Raw genomic sequence first — 19,612 nt, 5'->3', positions numbered from 1 at the left:
TCATCCACTACTGCAATTCTTCTCTGTCTCTTCTCACGGGGCACAATCACAACCTCCCCTCTCTTTAGGGGTCCACCATCATGTCTGCCAATCTGCAGCATCTATTTTTGTTCTCCTGGCAGAGTCCGTCTCCATCTGTAAGGACCTCAGAACAGTTTTGGAATTCCAGCAGTGCAGAATATCTTGGTGTCTCTTCCTTCTGGTTGCTTCTCTCATCTCCTGGGCTTCTTTTTAGTTCTTCTTTTTAGAGAGCTATTTCCACTGTCAGTTTCCACTGTAGAAATCCTCTTTTCTGATCAATTCTCATCCTTTCTCATCAGACGAAATATGGACATGCATCTCTCCAGTCTTTGACTCTTCTTTCAAGGACTGCTATGAGTTGTGATTTAATGCCAGGTTGTTTTCAGGCAAGAACATGAACACACCACAAACACTGCAGGTCAAAATTGAAGATTCCCATTCGTTCATCTTCACTTTGCTCCTTAAAGCAACTCCAGGTTTATTTCTTCTTGTTTCCTTCTCAAGCTCTAACACTAGCCAAGAACAGCTCTTAATTTGGAGGGAAAATTTATTGGGACTCTAACTTAAAACTTCCCCAGTGGACTTTTGCTGGTCACTCTCCTCTCTTCTACTCCTGTGGCAAACTCCTGTTGGCTCTCCCTGTGGGCTTGATCATAATGGATGCAGAAGCTCCCTAACCTTGGGTGGACAGCCACTCTGAGTCTTTTCCTTCTCTGAGTAATTTCCATGATCAGCACCTAACACTCTTTGTTTGATGTTCCTTCTTTGTTTTAGATACTTCCTCAGTCCAGATGTACTAAAAGCTGTCTCCCTGGACAGGCCAAGGTGGTTTTGGAGGGGAAGGCCCTTTGCTGCTATGCTTGTTCCTTGTGTGCAGAAGGAACCATCTCTACACTGGAAGGTGGGTAACCCCAGGGGGAATTTCTCCATCCACAGCCATAGATGCTCACTAGTGACTGTGGGCCTGTCATTCATTCTGAAACCTGTTATTGAAAAAGGAAACTCTCTCGCCTTATGGTCCTAGATAAAAGTTGGGATGAATTTATTTATTTATTTGTTTGCTTCATTTATACGCTGCCTAACTCTATTACAGCTCTGGGCATCTCCCAATATAATTTCAAGGCAATATAACTAAACAATATAAAAACAGCATCAAAGCAAAATAAAAAAGCAGACTTCCTGAAAAATAACACAACTTCCAATAAACCAGTCCTCCCCATAGGGACTCCTCTACCCACTTTAGCCCAGATTATGGAAGCAGAACCAGGTTTTAAGGGCTTGCTTAAATAAGGGCAGGTTGGGGTCCATATGAATCTGGGGAGGAGAAGTGGATATCATTCCAGAGGGCAAGCACTACAGCAGAGAAGGTGCACTTCTTGGGTTCTGTCAGGTGGCACTTTTTAATCAATGAGGACTGGAGCATGCCAACTCTGCTAGATCGGATAGGATGGGCAGCAACCATACGAGACAGATGGTCCCTCGGATAACCAGGCCCTACATTGTGAAGGATTTTACATGAAATGATAGGTAGGTAGGTAGGTAGGTAGGTAGGTAGGTAGGTAGATAGATAGATAGATAGATAGATAGATAGATAGATAGATAGATAGATAGATAGATAGATAGATATAAAAAATCCCCTCTCACCCCAGTGGGTGGTCTGTTTCTTCCTCAATCTTGGGTCCTCTACCAGAGGCCGGAGAGTTTGAGGGTTCTGCACAGTATCTTAGCTGTTCCTAGCCCTGCACTCTTCTGGACAGAGAGCTCCGATGTGGTTCCTGGGATCTGTTGGAACCACACTCTCAGTTTAGGAGTCACAGCCCTGAGCGCTCCTACCACCACTGGGACCACTTTGGCCTTTACTTTCCACATCCTCTCTAATTCCTCCTTCAGGCCCTGGTACTTCTCCAGCTTCTCATACTCCTTCTTCTTGATGTTGCTGTCACTTGGCACTGCTACATCTATCACCACCCCTCTCTTCTAGTCCTTGTCAACTACCATGATGTCTGGTTGATTGGCCAGTACCTGCCTGTCCATCTGGGTCTGGAAGTCCCACAGGATCTTAGTCCTGTTATTCTCCATGATCTTCTGTGGAATCTCCCATATGGACTTGGGAGGATCTAGCCCATACACTGTGTACATGTTCCTGTACACAATGCCAGCTACTTGGTTGTGCTGTTCAGTGTATGCTGTTCCTATCTGCATCTTACACCCTGCTACTATGTGCTGAACTGTCTCTGAGGCCTCTCTGCACAATCTGTACCTTGGGTCCTGTCTAGTGTGGTAGACCCCTGCTTCTATGGATCTGGTGCTTAGTGCCTGTTCTTTTGCTGCTATTGTGCTGTCTTTTAGTCCAGCCCTTTCCAGCCACTGATAGGATTTCTCAATGTCAGCCACCACAGCTGTCTGTCGATGGTACATCTAATGCAGGGTCTCCTTTGCCATAGCACTTCCTCTGCTTGGACTTCCTCCCAGGTCTGCTCCTGCCTCAGGCATTCTCTCAGCAGTTCATCTTTGGGTGCCATCTTACTGATGTACTCCTGGATGCTCTGGGTTTTGTCCAGGACAGCGACTTTGACACTCACCAAACCCTGCCTGCCCTCTTTCCAGTTGGTATACAGTCTTTGGGTATTGGACTCGGGGTGGAAACTTCCATACATTGTGAGGAGCTTCCAGGTCTTCACATCAGCAGCCTCCATGTCCTCCTTTGGCCAGCTCACTATACCAGCAGGGTATCTGATGACTGGCAGGACGTACATGTTGATGGTGTGGAACTTGTTTTTCCCACTGAAGTGGCTCTTCAGGATCTGTCTTATCCTTTGGTGGTACTTGGATGTTGCTGTCTTCTTTGCCTCCTCATTGTGGTTCCCAAGTGACTGTGGGATACCAAGGTACTTGTAGCTGGTCTGTATGTCTGCTATGTGGCCTGCTGGTAGCTCCACCTCATCAGTCTTAACTACCTTCCCTCTCTTTACTACCATCAGCTACACTTCTCCAGTCTGAATGACATCCCAGTGTCCTCACTGTAGATCCGTGTCAGGTGGATCAGCGAGTCAATGACTTGTTCACTCTTATCATACAGCTTGATGTCATCCATGTAGAGGAAGTGGATGATGGTAGTTCCACTCTTGAACTTGTATCCCTATCCAGTCCTTGTGATTATCTGGCTGAGGGGGTTTAAGCCTATGCAGAACAGCAGCGGGGACAGTGCATCACCTTGGTATATGCTGCACTTGATGGCCACTTGTGCGAGCTGTCTTGAGTTGACTTCCAGTGTTGTCTTCCACAGTCCCACTGAGTTCTTGAGGAAGGTCCTTAGTGTCCTGTTGACTTTGTATAGCGCCAGGCATTCACAGACCTGTGTGTGGCATTGATTAATAGGCTTTCCTGTAGTCAATTGAGGCTGTGCTCAGATTGGTCTGTCTGGACCTTGAGTCTTGGGTGACTGCTCTATCTATGAGCAACTAGTGTTTTGAGCCTCTGGTATAGGTATATGGTTTGCGGCTATGATGCTTGATAGGACTTTCCATGTGGTGGGGAGGCAGGTTATTGGCTGGTGTTCTGGCGGTCTTTCACGATCAGCACTGTCTTTCCTTGTGTTAGCCAGTCTGAGTGGGAGCCTGCTCCTAGCAGCTGGTTCATCTGTGCTGCTAGGCATTCTTTAGCCAGTAGGTGTGAATCATGCCCAGGCCAGGTGCTTCCTGTTCTTGACCTGCTGTTGGATGTTTACTGTGATGGTGATTGGTTCCTGTTCTGCGAGATTGCTGTGATCTGTTCTCAGGTCCTACAGCCACTTTGCACTTGTGTTATATGTCTTCTCTTTCTCCTGGTTGTTTTTTCAGTACTGCTGAGTTTCTGCTGCTGGTGGCTCTGCTGTTACTGTGTTGTTGCACTGCAGTTGGGAGTACACCTTGGATGGTTCTTTGGAGAACAGGGCATTTATCTTCTTGGCCTCTGCTTCTCTAGTGTATCTCCTTAACCTGTGGCCAGTGCTGTGATCCTTTGTTTAGCAGTCTCTAGGGCTTCAGATAGAATCAGGCCCTTGTATTTTTTCAGTAGCCGAGTCTTATCCTTAATCTCCACAACCTTCTATAGTTCCACCAACTGACTAACTTCTCTCTGAATTGCCTTGATCTTAGCCTCTAACCTCATTTTCCAGGGGGAGTACATACTACTGTTCTTCTTGATCATGTAGCCAAGCATCTTCAGGATTACAGTGGCTATAGCGTATACCAGTTAATTGGTTTGAGTTATGGTGGTAATAGGGATTGTTTTGAGGGCTCTATTGGCATCTTCTAGAGTACTACGATGGTACTTCTCCATTGGGCCTTGGTAATCAGTCTCGAGGGTTGACTGTAGCTAGTTTATCCATGATTTTATGCCTGTCAGCAACTATGCTCTGTGGTCTTCAAGTTGTGAGAGCAGCTTCCTCTTCACTATCTTGAAGCATTGTGTAAGTAGCTGTTTCTCAGTGTGGATGTAGGTCTTCTCTCCATCCATAGTTCCCTCATAAGTTTCATATATCCCCTCTCATTAGTAGTAGCATTCCATCAATTCCAAGTTCTCTTGTCTCGTCCATGTATGGCTTGTTCCAGTAGCCCACTTAACATCAGATTGTCCTGGTTCCCCAACATCTGACGCAGACCTTGTTAATCCGGGTGACGTCTGAACCAGCATGACTCTCTTAATTCATGTCACTCTCGTATTTGAGGTAGACAGGTGAAGCATTAAGGGGTCTTTGCGCAAGGAACCCTACTGGTAAGGTAGGTACCAGCTGGGATTCAAACCCCAGTCTCCTGCGTCAAAGGGCAACAGTCTAACCATTACACTGTCCAGCTGCTATATATATCCACATACACAAAGAAAGAGAGAGAGAGAGAGAGTAGCCAGCATGTAATAATTAGCCAACTGCCTGAAGGAAGAAGTTTTCCCTATGGATGGAAAGTAGTTCCTCATCACCATGGAATGAGTGTGTGTGTGTGTGTGTGTACATATATTCTTCTATATATAATTTTCTATTGCATATTACTTGAGTGTGATATATTTTTAACACAAATTTTAGAATCAAAGGAAGTTTTAAATGGCATCTGTGTGGCACACAGGATGCAAATGTTGAAGCTATTTGATACATGCAGTTTTATATCTGATTTTAAGAAAGATGAACAACTAATTAAAGTATCACTTAGCAAAGTTTTCTAGGAGACAATGGGAAGAAGACCTCTCAAATGAGCCAGTATAGTGAAGTAACTCCTAGAGATTAGACTCTCACATTTTAAACCATAAACCACAATTTACAAATTACAAAGGCTCAATTCCAACAGCACACTAAAAATTGAGACTATAGGGCCTAGCTGAGGACAGATAATCCTGGAGACATTCTGTATATGTGGTTGCCAAGACTCAACACCAACTGGATGATACTTAATCATCAATCACAATCATGCTTACTGTTAACTAGGCCAGGATTCACTTACAGGTAGTCCTCGACTTATGACCATTCGTTCAGTGACCATTCGAACTTACGGTGGTGCTAAACAAAGGGACTTATGACTGGTCCACAAAGTTACAGCCGTTGCAGCGCCCCACCCACACTTATGACCATAGGGGTGCTTCAACTACCCCACCTGCCTATCTCCCCCCAACTTATGCACTTTTGGTCCCCTGCCGCCCTGCACTCTGCCACCCCAGCTGACTTTTGCCATCTTCTTGCTCCCACTGCTGATGAGGCATGCCTGGTCTGGCCCTTCGTGAGGCAGTTGCTGGCCATGTGATGCTTTCTTCCCAAGGTTCCGCACAGTGGTTTCCTTGCAAGACCTGGGGAAGAAGGCCTTATGTGGTCAGCAGTTGCCTTGCGAAGAGCCAGGCCAGGCATGCCTCATCAGCAGAGGGGGGACAAGAAGACAGAGAAGGTCAGCTGGGGTGGAGGAGCATAGGGTGGCAGGGGCCTCAGAGTGCAGAATGGCGAGGGTGACTGTGCCTGGGACTAGGCTGAGGTGGCTGTGGCTTCCCAGGGTGTAGCAGCTTTGTGCCACACTGCTGGGGCTTCCTGGGCGCTGCACCTTGCTGGGGCTTGCTGGGGCTTCCTAGGCACTGCAGCTTGGTGCATCCCTTGCTGGCACATGCTAGGGCATCTAAGCACAAAGCCCAGCCTCAGCCCAGCCCAGGAGCACAGCGCAAAGGGACTTTTTGGTGCAGCACAGCTCTGGGGCTTCAAAAAGCAACCCCAGAGCCACAGTGCAGCACAAAGCCCAGCCCCAACCTGGCCCAGCAGCCAGGCCAGGCACACCTCATCAGGAGCAGGAGCAAGAAGACAATGAAGATCAGCTGAGGCAGTGGAGTGCAGGGTGGCAGGGGTCTTGGAGTGCAGGGTGGTGAGGGCGACTGCAGCTAGGACTGTGCCGGAACTGCTGTGACTTCCCGAGGCACAGCAAACACCACCAGAGCTGCGCAGTTGTGGGGCTGCTTGCTGCCCTGCAAGGCAGGGAGCAGGGCAGCCAAAAGGGCAGAGATGGGGGAGGGAGATACGCAGATGCGGGGAGTTGTAGGCAGTCCCTTACCTAACTGAGGCTTGGGGCTGGGAGGGACCAAGCCCGGAATGGCTTGAATTGGGGTGGGTCCTCAGCTAACAACCGATGGAATTTGCTTAACGACTGCAACAGGGACTTCCAGGATTGCTGTCGCTAAGCAATGTGGTTATGCAATGTCTTGCTCTATGACCACATCACTTAGCAATGGAAATTCCAGTCCCAGTTGTGGTTGTAAGCCGAGGACTACCTGTATTAAGTTTGTATGCTGCTAAATCTTTCCTGACTCATAGTGGCTTATAAACAAAGGATGTTGGGATTGTGTGGGAAGATGAAATTTAATTTCTTGCTTAGTCCTCCATGTCTCATCAGAAGTTTCCTCAAAGGTTTATTCTGAGCCTAGGATGTGAGTTCTACACCATCCTTACCCCAAAGACATCGTAGAGAAGGAATACCATTCAGATGAAATTCAATCAATATTCTCAAACTAAGTAGTTCTTTTGCTTTAACTTATACTTAAAAAAACAGAAGACATTATGCACTGTATTGATCACACCATTTATCCCACAGCATTTTATTCTGAATGACATTAGGGCTTTTTATGGCTTCTATCCTGATTATTTTAATTTAAAGAGATATAGAATTGATGCCAATGATTCTAAAACCATTCATCAACTTCTCCTTAGATGCTAGCCATTGCCACAAATGTCCAGAAGATCAGCATCCGAACAAAGATCAAGATCAATGTGTCCCTAAGATTATAACGTTCCTGTCTTATGAAGAATATTTGGGCATCATCCTGGCTTCCTTGGCCCTATTCTTATCATTAATCACTGGCTTTGTGTTAGGAATCTTCATGAAATTTCTACAAACTCCAATAGTTAAGGCAAATAACCGGGACCTTTCCTACATCCTCCTCATCTCCCTCCTGCTTTCCTTCTTGACTTCCTTCCTGTTCATTGGCCAACCAAAGAAAGTTACCTGTCTTCTTCAACAAACAATGTTCAGCATTGTCTTCTCAGTTGCTGTTTCTTCAGTTTTGGCCAAAACAATAATGGTGGTGCTGGCCTTCCTGGCCACAAAACCAGGAAACAAGGTCAAGAGATGGTTGGGGAAGGGATTGGCCAACTCCATTGTCCTTTCTTGCTCTGGTCTCCAAGCTATCATCTGCATCATCTGGTTGGGAGTTTCTCCTCCATTTCCTGAGTCTGACATGTGCTCTCAGCCTGAAGAGATTGTCCTGAAGTGCAATGAAGGCTCTGTCATCATGTTTTATGGTGCACTCGCTTACATGGGCTTCCTGGCTGCCATCTGCTTCATGGTGGCTTTCCTGGTCAGGAACCTGCCTGGAGCCTTCAATGAAGCTAAACTGATCACCTTCAGCATGCTGGTCTTCTGTAGCGTCTGGGTCTCCTTTGTGCCCACCTACCTGAGCACCAAAAGGAAGTACATGGTAGCCGTGCAGGTCTTCTCCATCTTGGCCTCTAGTGCTGGTCTCTTGGGCTGCATCTTCATCCCCAAGTGCTACATTATTATCCTGAGGCCTGATTTGAATACAAAAGAACAAATTACAAGAAAAAAGTATGTCAACAATTTTTAAAAGCTCCTTAATGTTTTGTTATCTGATTTGTTCCCCTGCTCTAAACTGTACCCCCCGTTTGGCTCACACTTAAATCTACTGTCAAGCTAAGAGTTCCAACATTGTTTGTAGGGAACAGTTCCCTTTTTCAGTCAAACTGATAGCTATACATATTACAAAGAGTCTGGAAGTCATGTCTTGTTGGGGAAAGGACCCCAGTTTGAAGAAAAGTGGGTGGTCTTCAACTGTCCCTTCCATGACCCCCGTGTGCAACAATTCTAGTAGCAACAGGGAATAAAAATGTCTAAAATTTTCAGACAATCCCCCTCAATTGTCACGATTTGTGGAGTCCTTGGTATTCTCTGAGCTTGGTTGTTTTCTTGCATACGTTTCATTACCCGACTAGGTAACATCTTTAATGCTAGAAGGGTTTGCTCTCTGTTTATATACAGTAACTTGCCCTGTCAGTTTTGGAGGCGGTGTTGTTTTCTCCTTAGTAGTTCCTTGATTAGGCTGTTGTTTACTGCATGATTGTTTGCCACCCTGCTTATCTGGGTGTTGGCTGCTGGAGAGGATGTGTTCTGGTCTTTTTCCTTCTTAGCTTTTTTATTTTCTCTTTTGAATGGTGTGTAAATGTGGTTTATCCTTATGTATCTACTGATGGATGAGTGAGAACACTCACAACACATGGACAGACTCAACCATAGTTTCAACTGGGAAACTGTGAGCATCCTCGACCAAACTAAATCCAAAAATGCTTGGGAATTTCTGGAAGCTTGACATTCAGACAAATCAGCTATCAATAGACACACAGAGATATTTACACACCATTCCAAAGAGACAATAAAAAAGCTAAGAAGGAAACAAAAAGACCAGAACACATTCTCTCCAGCAGCCAACACTCAGATAAGTAGTGATTAACACCAGGCAGACAATCAAGCAGAAAACAATACCCTAATCAAGGAACTACCGAGGAGAAAACCACATCCTAACCAACACTGGCAGGGCAAGCTACTGTATATAAACAGGGAGCAAAGCCCACACTTACTAGTGCTGATAATGTTACCTAGTTGGGTAACGAAACGTCTGCAAGCAAACAACCAAGCTCAGAGAACACCAAGGACTCCACAGTTCAACCCTGAGCTATATATATTATCTTCTATTGAAACCTCTTTGAGGCCTTCAAAGCCATACCCCACTGCCCAGGACTAGACCTGAGCCCCACCTATGTAATCTTCAAGAGGCAGGGGCCTGTCAAGATTCTCCAGAGTTGGACTTTCAAGGAGATTGCTGGGCGTTCCAGGAGTTGAACCAAACCCATCCAATAGGTGGCCTTCTTACACTTCCTAAGTCCCTGAAGCAGCCCAGCTGAATATGGTTTATTGCCCAGAAGAGCCAGTTGGCGTCATCTGACCATCTGGATCCAGAATCACACAAAGGAGCATACCAATACTCACCTTTTCAAATGGACTAAGTCTCCAGCTCCAGGAGAACCAGGTTTTGCAGAGGTAGAAAAGGACACTAATCAAACTCATCCAAAGAACCCTGGCAAAGCAGGTATTGATCGGGTTCCCTTGTTTTTCTTCCCTTCCAACTGGGTAAGGATTCATCAAACACTACCTTCAAAAACCAGAACTCTATGCACAACCCCCAAATGACAGATGATCCCCCCACCTCTATTTTATTTTCCAAAAGTGGTGCCTGTGCAAAAGGCAGGATTCAGTGTCTGCAAGTGTGTGGTGGTGGAGGTGGTATGAGGAAAGCAATCTTGCAATGTGGCAATGCAAGCTTCACCCATTTTGTGTGAATATGTAATGGTATGTAGGAAAGACCTTGGGAGACAGGGCAAAGAGATGCTGCCTAGAAAACAGTCAGATAAGAGTGATCATAGCCCACAGCTGGATAGCGGGCAGGGCAAGAGGCTCAGAAGGGACCCTCCCTAGTTTCTTGGGCTGTAAAGTAGATGCAGGAAAGTTGTATTTTCAGACTTACAAGATTCTGTTAATGTAGCTTTACAATAAAGTAGAATTATTGGTCGTGTTTCCTGTCTAATCTACCTGGTAAGGCCATGTTTTGATATTATACATATATACAAAAGAGTCAGAGTTTGTGTCACAAAGCACAACACTGCCTTTGTCATTTTAATAAAAGCATTAGATCCTGGAGACAAAAGATGCTCTGGCAAAAGGTATTCCCCTTTAGCACATCTGTATGTATGTGGATGAATGCTACACCTCTGGGGAGGAGATTCCATAAATTCCTTGCAGAGACTCATGTCACCTTTTTTGGTGGGGCACCTGGGGGAGAGCCTCATTGGACAATGTTAGGTCTGCATAGGTATACAGTATATGGGAGAAAGCACTCCTTCAGGTAACCTGGTCCTAAGTTGTGGTCAAAACCAGCATTTTCAATTCGGTTTGGAAAAGGACTATCAGCCAGTGTAGGTGGTGAAGGTGGCATATTTATTTTGGCTAGTCCCAGCAAGCATCTATTTCTGGACCTTTTCAATTGCATTGGTCAGCTTTCAAATCTATTCATAGGCCAGACAAATGGCTGAGAATTGGACAGTCAGATAGGTACGTATGCATATCATCAGTTTCATAGAAATAACTTAGTTCTGTCAAATCTGCAAAGGAAGTATATAAAAGAAAAGCAGTTCAGACATACTGCATAAATGTTCAAAATGTGATCAACGTTTCAAGAGACAAGCAATTATACTAGATCTCAAAGAATGCACCAAGAAGCAGCAAACTGTATAAAAGCTTCAAATATAGAAAGAGGGGGAGCTGAAAACAAGGCTGTAGATCATGTACAATGTAAGAAACACTACGAATGCTGAAAACGTAGCTAAAGTTTTCACTGGGAATACACACCATGATGCTTTCCTTTATTAAAAACAGGATAAAATTGTTTTGCAACATAAAAATGTCCATATGTAACTTCATAAAGATCAAAGTCTTATAAATATTTCCAGTCCAAGTAATTGCCTATCAACTCTAAAACTTCTATCCATATCTTTCTATTATATCTTCCCATAACAGGAGTACTTTGCCATAGTGTCTTTGGCTGATTAAATGTCGTCCTACTGCAAAAAAAAAAAAAAAAGGATTTATGATTTAGATTATCTTGTTCAAAAGTATAACAAATGGGTTAACAGAAACTGAAAAATAACATGGGAATGGCTTAGGCATGGAAAAAACGTGTGTGACAAGAGTCTTAACGTAGATCAAATTATACAGATGTAAAGCCATATAAACACTCAAAAGGTGGAAAGAGCTTCCGATAGAAAAGCTTGCCTTATCAGACAGCATGATTTTATAGAAGTGTCCTGTTTTATGCCAGTAATGACTACAAATTACTCTTAAGCATTAGCGTAGCTTAAAAGACCCAGACTTTCTTGGTTCATGGCATCCTTAATGTCTCTGTAATTTTTTCACCGCATCCCTAGGCTAGCAGTTTGGTGGTGCCCAATAAATGTCAAGTATCACAAAGCTTCCCTCGGAAATTTAAACTATCTCACGGTGCCCCTGTGAGTTCACTTTGGCATAGCCAATCTAATACAAGAGAAGTGGGCTAGAAAATCTATGGGTAGTAGCCTCTTACAGGTAGCATAGTGCATTGTACATAATTAGGTCTTTCTTAGTTTAGTGGCTGAACCTGAAACTTAGAATGCAAGAGATCACAATCAATCCTAGGGGCCTGATAGAAGGATCTGGATTCATCAGGGAAGAATCTCCGTTGCAACACACACTGGAGGAGGTCTCCAAGCTAAACTCACTGACAATCTCAGGAGCACCCAAACCAAGCCAGCTACTCCAAAACTATTCCCCTCACCCTCCAAACCCCAAAAGCAACCTATCCAACAAATCCCTAAATTCCCCAGCTCAGAGAGCTCTGTTTTTATCAAGCTGCACTCAAGTTGAGTTTGACTTTGGGTAACTACATGGATGCATACATGTAGTTTTCTTGGTAGCAAAACAGAACTGTACCATCCTCTATGCCTTCTAGGCTTTCTTCCACATTGTAATTACTGAATCATGTTCATATTCATTGGCCTCAGTTAGACTTCTCAGCTGCTAAGTTGCCTTGTTTCCAGTAAAGCCCCTGTATATACTGCTATCCAACCAGTAGTATTTCTTATAATAAAAAAAAACTAGGTTCTCAGAGTCTTAGTAACCAGATCTATTGAAAGGAGGGCCAGGGTACAGCAACTTTGGCAACTCGATACTTTTACTTTAGCATCCCATTTATTTCTAGGTTCATTAGGGTGGGGATTCCCCGATTCTCTTGCTGTATTGACGTAATGGGGAGGTATTATCCCCTAATAAAGCAATGTGCAGGTATTCTGATTTTGAAATGTTTTGTAAACTACTTTCTTTCGCAAACTCTTAGTCCATTGCAGTTGCCCTTGAGGCCGTGTCTTGCTTTGATTCCTGACAGCGTCATGGAATGACAGAATGTATGAGTTGGAATGGACCTTAGAGGTCATCTTGTCCAACACCAAACCCAATACCACAACATCCCTGGCAGATGGCCATCTAGCCCATCTACAAATGGAAGATGTGTCTCTTCCATCACTGAACAGCTCTCATCATTAAGAAATGCTTTCTGTCTTCTGGAAAAACTGAACAAGTCACCCCATTTTCTATGACAGCCCTTGTGATACTTGGAAGACAAGAGGTTGCTCTCCTCTTATAGACATCTTCCAGTTTGTCACTGTTCTTCCTAGAACATGTGGATTATTTTATGGGGGAAAAATGGACAGTATTGACTAAAGCTCTCCTCACGCTCCATGTATTGATATTTCTCCTCTGAGCAAATCTTTTTTGAGCAAACTTATGAGAAGTTTGCTACTGAAGCAGTTTCCACATTACATGCTTATTAATTATTCATATTTCTAAGGCACCCCACTTCATCAACAACATTCATATGGCTTTCCCCTTCTGTGGATCTTTTTATGAGAAGTAAGGTTACTGCTCATACTGAAGCTCTTTCCACACTCGATGCATTGATAGGGTTTTTCTCCCGTGTGGGTCCTTCTATGGCAAGTTAGAGAATAGCTAATACTGAAACTTTTTCCACACTCCATGCATTTATAGGGTTTTTCCCCTGTGTGGATCCTTCTATGGCACGTAAGGGAAGAGCTAATAGTGAAGCTCTTTCCACATTCCATGCATTTATAGGGTTTCTCTCCTGAGTGTATCCTTTTATGGGAAGTAAGATCACTGCTAGTACTACAGCTCTTTCCACACTCCATACATTTATATGGTTTCTCTCCTGTGTGGATCCTTTTATGGGAAGTAAGAGAACTGTTCATACTGAAGTTCTTTCCACATTCTGTACATTTATAGGGTTTCTCCCCACTGTGAATTCTTTTGTGGGATGTAAGATTACTATTCTGAGTAAAGCTCTTTCCACATTCTACACATTTATATGGTTTCTCTCCAGTGTGAATTGTTTTATGGGAGGAAAGGGAACTACTCTTACTGAAGCATTTTCCACATTCCATGCACTGATATGTTTTCTGCCCTGTGTGGATCTTTTTATGGGAAAAACTCTTACTGAAGTTTTTTTCACACTCTGCGTGTTTTGATGTTTTTGGTCCACTGTGAATCCTTTTATGGGAAGTAAGGTTACTGCTCATACAGAAGCTTTTCCCACATTCCATGCATTTATATGGTTTTTCCCCTGTGTGGATCCTTTTATGAGAGGTGAGGGAACTGTTCATACTGAAATTCTTCCCACATTCCATGCATTTATAGGGTTTCTCTCCTGTGTGGATTGTTTTATGAAAAGTAAGGGAATAGTTCCTACTGAAGCACTTTCCGCACTCCATACACTTATATGGTTTCTCCCCTGAATGAATCCTTTTATGGGAAGTAAATGAACTCAACCCCCTGAAGCATTTTCCACATTCCATGCATTTATATGGCTTTTCACCCGAATGGAGTCTTTTATGAGTGGTAAAGGAACTCAATCCACTGAAGCTCTTTCCACACTCCATGCACTTATATGGCTTTTCCCCAGTGTGAATCCTTTTATGGGAAGAAAGGTAACTGTTCATACTGAAGCTCTTTCCACACTCCGTGCACTTATATGGCTTCAATCCAGTGTGGATTGTTTTATGAGAAGTAAGATGACTGTTCTTGCGGAAGCTCTTTCCACACTCCATGCATTTATATGGTTTTTCTCCAGAATGGATCCTTTTATGGGAAGTAAGATTATCATTCCTGCGGAAGCTCTTTCCACATTCCATGCATTTATATGGTTTTTCCACCATGTGGATCCTTTTATGAGCATTAAGATTACTGTTCTTGCTGAAGCTTTTCCCACACTCCATGCATTTATATGGTTTATCTCCAATGTCAAAGTCTTGGTGCAAAGTAAGAGGAAGATTCCAATTATACCTTTTTTCATGTTCCCTGCATGCATACGGACAGGTAAGGGATTTTTCCACCTCCCTGTTTAACTGGTTTCCCTTGGGCCCTTGTGGTTCCCACTGATTTCCAAATATCTCTCCTCTCATTTCAGTTTTGACTGTTTTTGAAGGTTCCACAGCTTGCTTTTTATCATTCTCGGTCTCCCGCCCATCACCTGCTTGGAACAAAAAGAAAGAAGAAAAGAAATTTCATGAGATAGTTGAGGTACAAACATACGGTATTTCTATAGAAACAGCATGAAGATTTTAGCCCTTCCTACAAGCAGTACAGATAAGAATACTCTCCTTTTCCATAGTGGGAAAAAAACCAGATCAGAACTTCTTCTAATAAATAGATCAGCTGGTTCCTTTTGACTAGAAAATATTTTCCAGCACTATCTGAGCTCAGAGGAAAGAGAATCTCTTACCTAAGGAGATCACATTCCTTGCATTTTCCAGCATCACCTCCTTGTATAGAGATTTTTGGTCGAAATTCAACAAAGCCCACTCCCCCTCAGAGAAAAGCACAGCTACATCCTCAAAGGTTATGGGATCCTAAAAAAGAAAGACAACATTCCAAATAAATTAATAGTTTCAGGACATTTACAAGCTCTTTATCTGAATGGGAAAAAAAGTGAATGATTCTGCAGAATCTTCCAACTCATTTTGGGGCTGCAATGTTTATGAAACAACTGATGGCAGGGCCTTGCCCGCATCATCGATCAGGCTCCTGCCCATCATGGAAGGTAGCTTCCTCGATGAATTCTTCAGAGAGCCCCGTATGACATGTTAACTAGTCAACAAATTCCTTACTCTGCACCTACACAGTTGCTGGGAGACATCCTCAAGGAATTAGCAAGAGTGCCATAACTCTGCAGATGACTTGCAACCCTAATGGGTTTTCCCATCAGAACACTGGGAAGCTGCGCATGACTGAAAAACTGGCTAGAGGGAGATAATAAAGGGGATGGCACTGGAAAGGAGATTTGGACCATTATGGACAGAATAAGATTCTCTTTGCAGAAACCCCATTTGTATTGGGGAACCTTCCTCTTACCTGAGTTGGAAATACTACCACTGTTTCTGTTCCACCACAAAGAAGAGATGTTTCCACAGGTAGCATTACTGCTGTTTCATTTTCTGAGAATGAGGTAAAAGAGAAGTAATTACATGTTTTGGAAACATCTAGCACAAAGCTAAATACAACGGCCTTCTTACATATAGAGCTAAGTACTTTTGCAAAACAAGCTCGTGAATAGCTCAGGCAGTACACACTCCTCAGGACTCTGTTGCATCAGAAGGACCTTCCTTTACCTGAAGATGGGTCCTGAGATGGTTTCTCCTGGGAGAGCTCCCCAAAGACCAGCTCCTGAGGAGGATATGGATTAGAGTGTTCAATGGCCACCTTCATGAAGGGCTGCTGAGCCTAAAACAATTGTCAAGAAAAAAGGGAGAAGAGTACATCACTGCCCACTGCTTTCAACCCCACAGCCCCCCTTCAGAAAAGGGATTGGACTCTTCACATGTTCTCAGAAATGTTCAGGAACAGGCAACTGAATAATCTATCTGAAGGACTTCCGGGGAAGCAATGGTGGACTGGAGCCAGCTCCATGAGAACAGAGTTGATGGCCGCGGCAAAAAGAGGAGCCGCTGAATGGATTGGCTCCTCAGACCTCCTCTCTGGATCAAGAAGTGGACTAGGATCACCCACATGTCTGCTCTATACAGAGGCTTCCCTGTGAAGAGAGTGCAAAACAGCAATCTCCAGAGGTTTTGAGATCTCTGGGAGCTGGGGGAAAAATCATCATCATCTAAACTGTGGTTTGGCGCCTTCAAACAGACACTGGGTTTGCCCACTTCCTTTCTTAAGTATCTCAGGAAATTGCTCATTATTGATTTTTTAGATGTTAAGAACCTTCTGAAGAGCAACTTTTACTACGCTGGGACAGCTTCCTTCTATCCTGGATGAAAGGGGTTTCATGTAAGTTTAAGGATTAAAAAGATAAATTTTAATTTTGGAAATCAGCAAAAGAGGGACTAGAATGTTGATTTTGGAAAGTTAAGGGGCCAGATGGACTTGAAAAATATTTCCTGTCAGTTGTTTAAAATTTTATAAAAGTATATATCAAGACTTTGAAATTAACTATAAGAAATCTTGCCATGGGAAAGTTTTGCTGATTGGAAAGTACCCATATGATACAAGGGGACTTTGAAGTGGACTAGAGGGAGCCAGAGAGAACTAAGGATTACAATTAAAGGAGAAGAGTCCTATTAATACAATGGAGCAATATTATCTGACTATAGAAGAAATTAAAGCTGTCTATGAATAATGTAGTCAGAAATTATTTTTAAGATTGTCTGCTACTATAAGAATGGATCTAACAGAGGCTACAGAAGAGGAACAGATTCTACTGGACAAAATAGAGACAGGATGACTTGAATGTGGATTTGAAAATGGATGCTAAAAAAATGCCAGACTACAAGAGTGATATGGAAAAAGACAATGTGGATTTGGAAACTGATTTAAAAATGACAGATTATAGGAGCGATATGGAAAAAGTTATCACAATGGATTTACAAATTAAACTGACTGATGTTTTAATAACTAAAGGGGACGTACAAGTAATAAATCAGAAGAATGATTTGGATAGCCTTGTAAATCTTGGATTTACAAAAGGGATGTGTTACACTAATGAAGTGGTTTATGAGAGGAGACAAAATGGTAAGAAATCAACTTGTGGGATATTATTTGATGGGATTAAAGACCAAGTTTTTAAAAAATAAACGGAAGGACTATGAAGTGAATTTATTTGATCAGGGTTAAAATATATATGTTGTGGTTCCTGGTAGCTATTAATGGAATATTTTTTGACCAGGACTGAATGATAAGGCTTTAAAGATTTGTTTATAGATGGGGAGAGATTTCTTTTGCTTTATTCCTCAGAGAAAATGATAAGCTAGAATAAAATAGATTTATTTGATTAAGGTTAAAATATATATGTTATTATTTCTGGTAACTCTTAATGGACTTTTGCTGAATAGGATTGAATGATGAGTTTTTACAATTTGTTTATTGATAAGAGATGAGATATGGGAAGAAGAGATCTTTTTTTAATATTGAAATACTAGAGAAGGTGTTAAGTTACTGAAGTTGTTTATACTTGTCTGGAGGGAGGGGGCAGCCATTTTTTATATTTCTCCTTTTCTTATTGTTTTCCATTTTCCTTTTCTTTTTTCTCTCTTTTTGTACTTTTCCTTTTCTTTCCCTCAATTTTTGTATTTCTCTTAGTTTGTATTAGTCTTTTATCTTTGTAAACTTTAATAAATGTAGTAAAATTATTTTAAAAAAAATCTATCTAAAAAGGAAATTAAATCTCCTCCTAATGATATTAGTTGTAGAAGGGAAGTATTTAAAAATTCAATAACATTGTAACCCATGATTTCATCCTTTTGAATGATATCGTCTCACCTGCATTTCTCCCTGCTCCTTGTGCTCCTCTGCCTGGCTCAGGAGGAAACCTTCCGCCAGGGCCATCGCCTGGGAGCTGGTCTCTGCCCCACACTCCCGGACCCAGCTCTCCATTTCTGGGGGCAGGACAGCCAGGAACTGCTCCAGGACCACGAGGTCCAGCATCTGGGCCTTTGTGTGCTTCTCTGGGTTCAACCACTGATGGCAAAAGTAGTGCAGTTGAGTACAAACCCATCGAGGTCCCTCAGCCTGCTGGTAGTGGAAATCCCTGAAGGATTGTCTTTGTACATTGAAGCTCACTGTCCCTTCAAGATTCAGAATCTTCTGCCTGGCATATTCCCTCACTTTTGAACTGCTCTCCCTATGAAGAGGAAGAAGACAAATGGCTGCTCCCTCACATCCTGGTCTTTCTCCATCCATGTTCACTCTCTGCTCTTCAGCAACTCCCAAAGGATAAAAGATCTCAAAACCAGAACCTCAGGAAGAGGTTATGCTTGAAAAATCTGTAAGGGCCACTGAGTCATCTTTGGAGACATGTTATCTTGGTCTCTCCCCAAGTAGGAACTTTACTGGCAAAAGTAGATACTGTACTTACAGCTCTCAACCTGAAGTGGAAACAAAAGAAAAGAGCATTTGTTTATCAGAGAATTACAGGCTAAGGTGTTGAGAGAACAATATTGTTCAGAAACATTCCCAAAGTTTGAGTTTTCTAAGAAAAATCCTCCAGAGTTAATGTTTGCAGAGAAAACCCACGAAAAGGGCCTTTTCCGGCGACAGCTCCCTCTCTTTCTCCGTAAGGGAATGTTCCCATTCCAAGTGGACGGATGGAACTGGAGGCTCCTGCATTGCTTTGGCATCCAAGTCTGAATAGAGAGGAAGCCAGCCAACTCTGGGAGCCAAGATCCGCTGAGCTGCAGATGCCCCAGATGTTCTTGGCAGGGGCTCTGCACTCCATTCTGGCCCTCTGCAGCAGAGCTTGCCCAGGAGGGATGCTTCGGCCCAGGGACAGCCTTTCCTCTGGGGTCCTTAGGGATACACAACCCCCGAAAACTGGACACTTTGCATGGGAAGAGGAAAGGCTGGACCTGGGTGCGGGGTGGTCTTTCTGCCTACAGGGCAGGCCCTCCAGCACCGAGCCAAGATTAGGCACCAGGCCACGGAGGAGCAGTCCCAGGCTGGCTCAGAGCCAAGAGAACCAGCCTGAAGCTCCTTCCCAAGGAGCGGAGCAGGGAGGCTTTCACGAGCCTCGCCGGGGCTTTGCAGGGAGACAGCTGGGCGGAGCTGGACCAGGCCGGGCTCTGCCGTTGCCCACCTCCCCCGGGCCTCCTCGCCCCCCTCCACCCCCTACCCCCGCCTCTGCTGCTGGGTGGGGTCTTCCAGGACAAAAGCGCCCCCCTCCCCACCCCCTCGCCGCTCCAAGGCTGCAGGCGAACGGCTCCAACCCTTGAAAGCAACGCCAAAGACGGGTCTACAAAGGGGAGGCTTCCGCGCCGGGCACCGAGAGGGAAAAGGGCGTGCAAGCTCCAGGCCTCCCCCGCAACCCAGGACTGGCGCGCAGGGTCAGCTCCCCTCAGTCTCTGGTAAGGATTAAAGGGAGAGAGTGC

General features: G+C 43.9%; 1 protein-coding gene across 3 annotated transcripts; it reads right to left on the bottom strand.

Annotated features, from left to right (window-relative positions):
• Nucleotides 1-5,875: 5,875 nt before the first annotated feature.
• Nucleotides 5,876-19,324, bottom strand: LOC148214502 (zinc finger protein 202-like). 3 transcript variants are annotated; one of them, XM_088151425.1, is made up of 6 exons: nucleotides 18,009-19,324; nucleotides 15,854-15,965; nucleotides 15,597-15,679; nucleotides 14,968-15,094; nucleotides 14,529-14,715; nucleotides 5,876-8,086 (listed from the first exon to the last, which is right to left on the bottom strand). In XM_088151425.1, the coding sequence occupies exons 1-6, from the start codon at nucleotides 18,426-18,428 to the stop codon at nucleotides 7,576-7,578; spliced, it is 1,440 nt and encodes a 479-aa protein (XP_088007551.1). In that variant the 5' UTR covers nucleotides 18,429-19,324; the 3' UTR covers nucleotides 5,876-7,575. The 3 variants fall into 3 exon arrangements, with proteins under 3 accessions (XP_088007551.1, XP_088007552.1, XP_088007553.1); XM_088151426.1 differs by lacking the exon at nucleotides 5,876-8,086 and adding an exon at nucleotides 8,723-11,206 and having other exon boundaries at nucleotides 18,009-19,319; XM_088151427.1 differs by lacking the exon at nucleotides 5,876-8,086 and adding an exon at nucleotides 8,723-10,747 and having other exon boundaries at nucleotides 18,009-19,317.
• Between the last annotated feature and the right edge of the window lie 288 nt (nucleotides 19,325-19,612).

The sequence above is a fragment of the Python bivittatus genome, unplaced genomic scaffold, assembly GCF_059951505.1.
Source record: "Python bivittatus isolate LINGU-HERP-01145 unplaced genomic scaffold, Pbiv_v1 ctg000650_np1212, whole genome shotgun sequence".
In the NCBI taxonomy this organism is placed as follows: Eukaryota; Metazoa; Chordata; class Lepidosauria; order Squamata; family Pythonidae; genus Python; species Python bivittatus.
The sequence above is the reverse complement of the archived record's forward strand: the minus strand, read 5'-3'. Positions and strand labels throughout refer to the sequence as shown.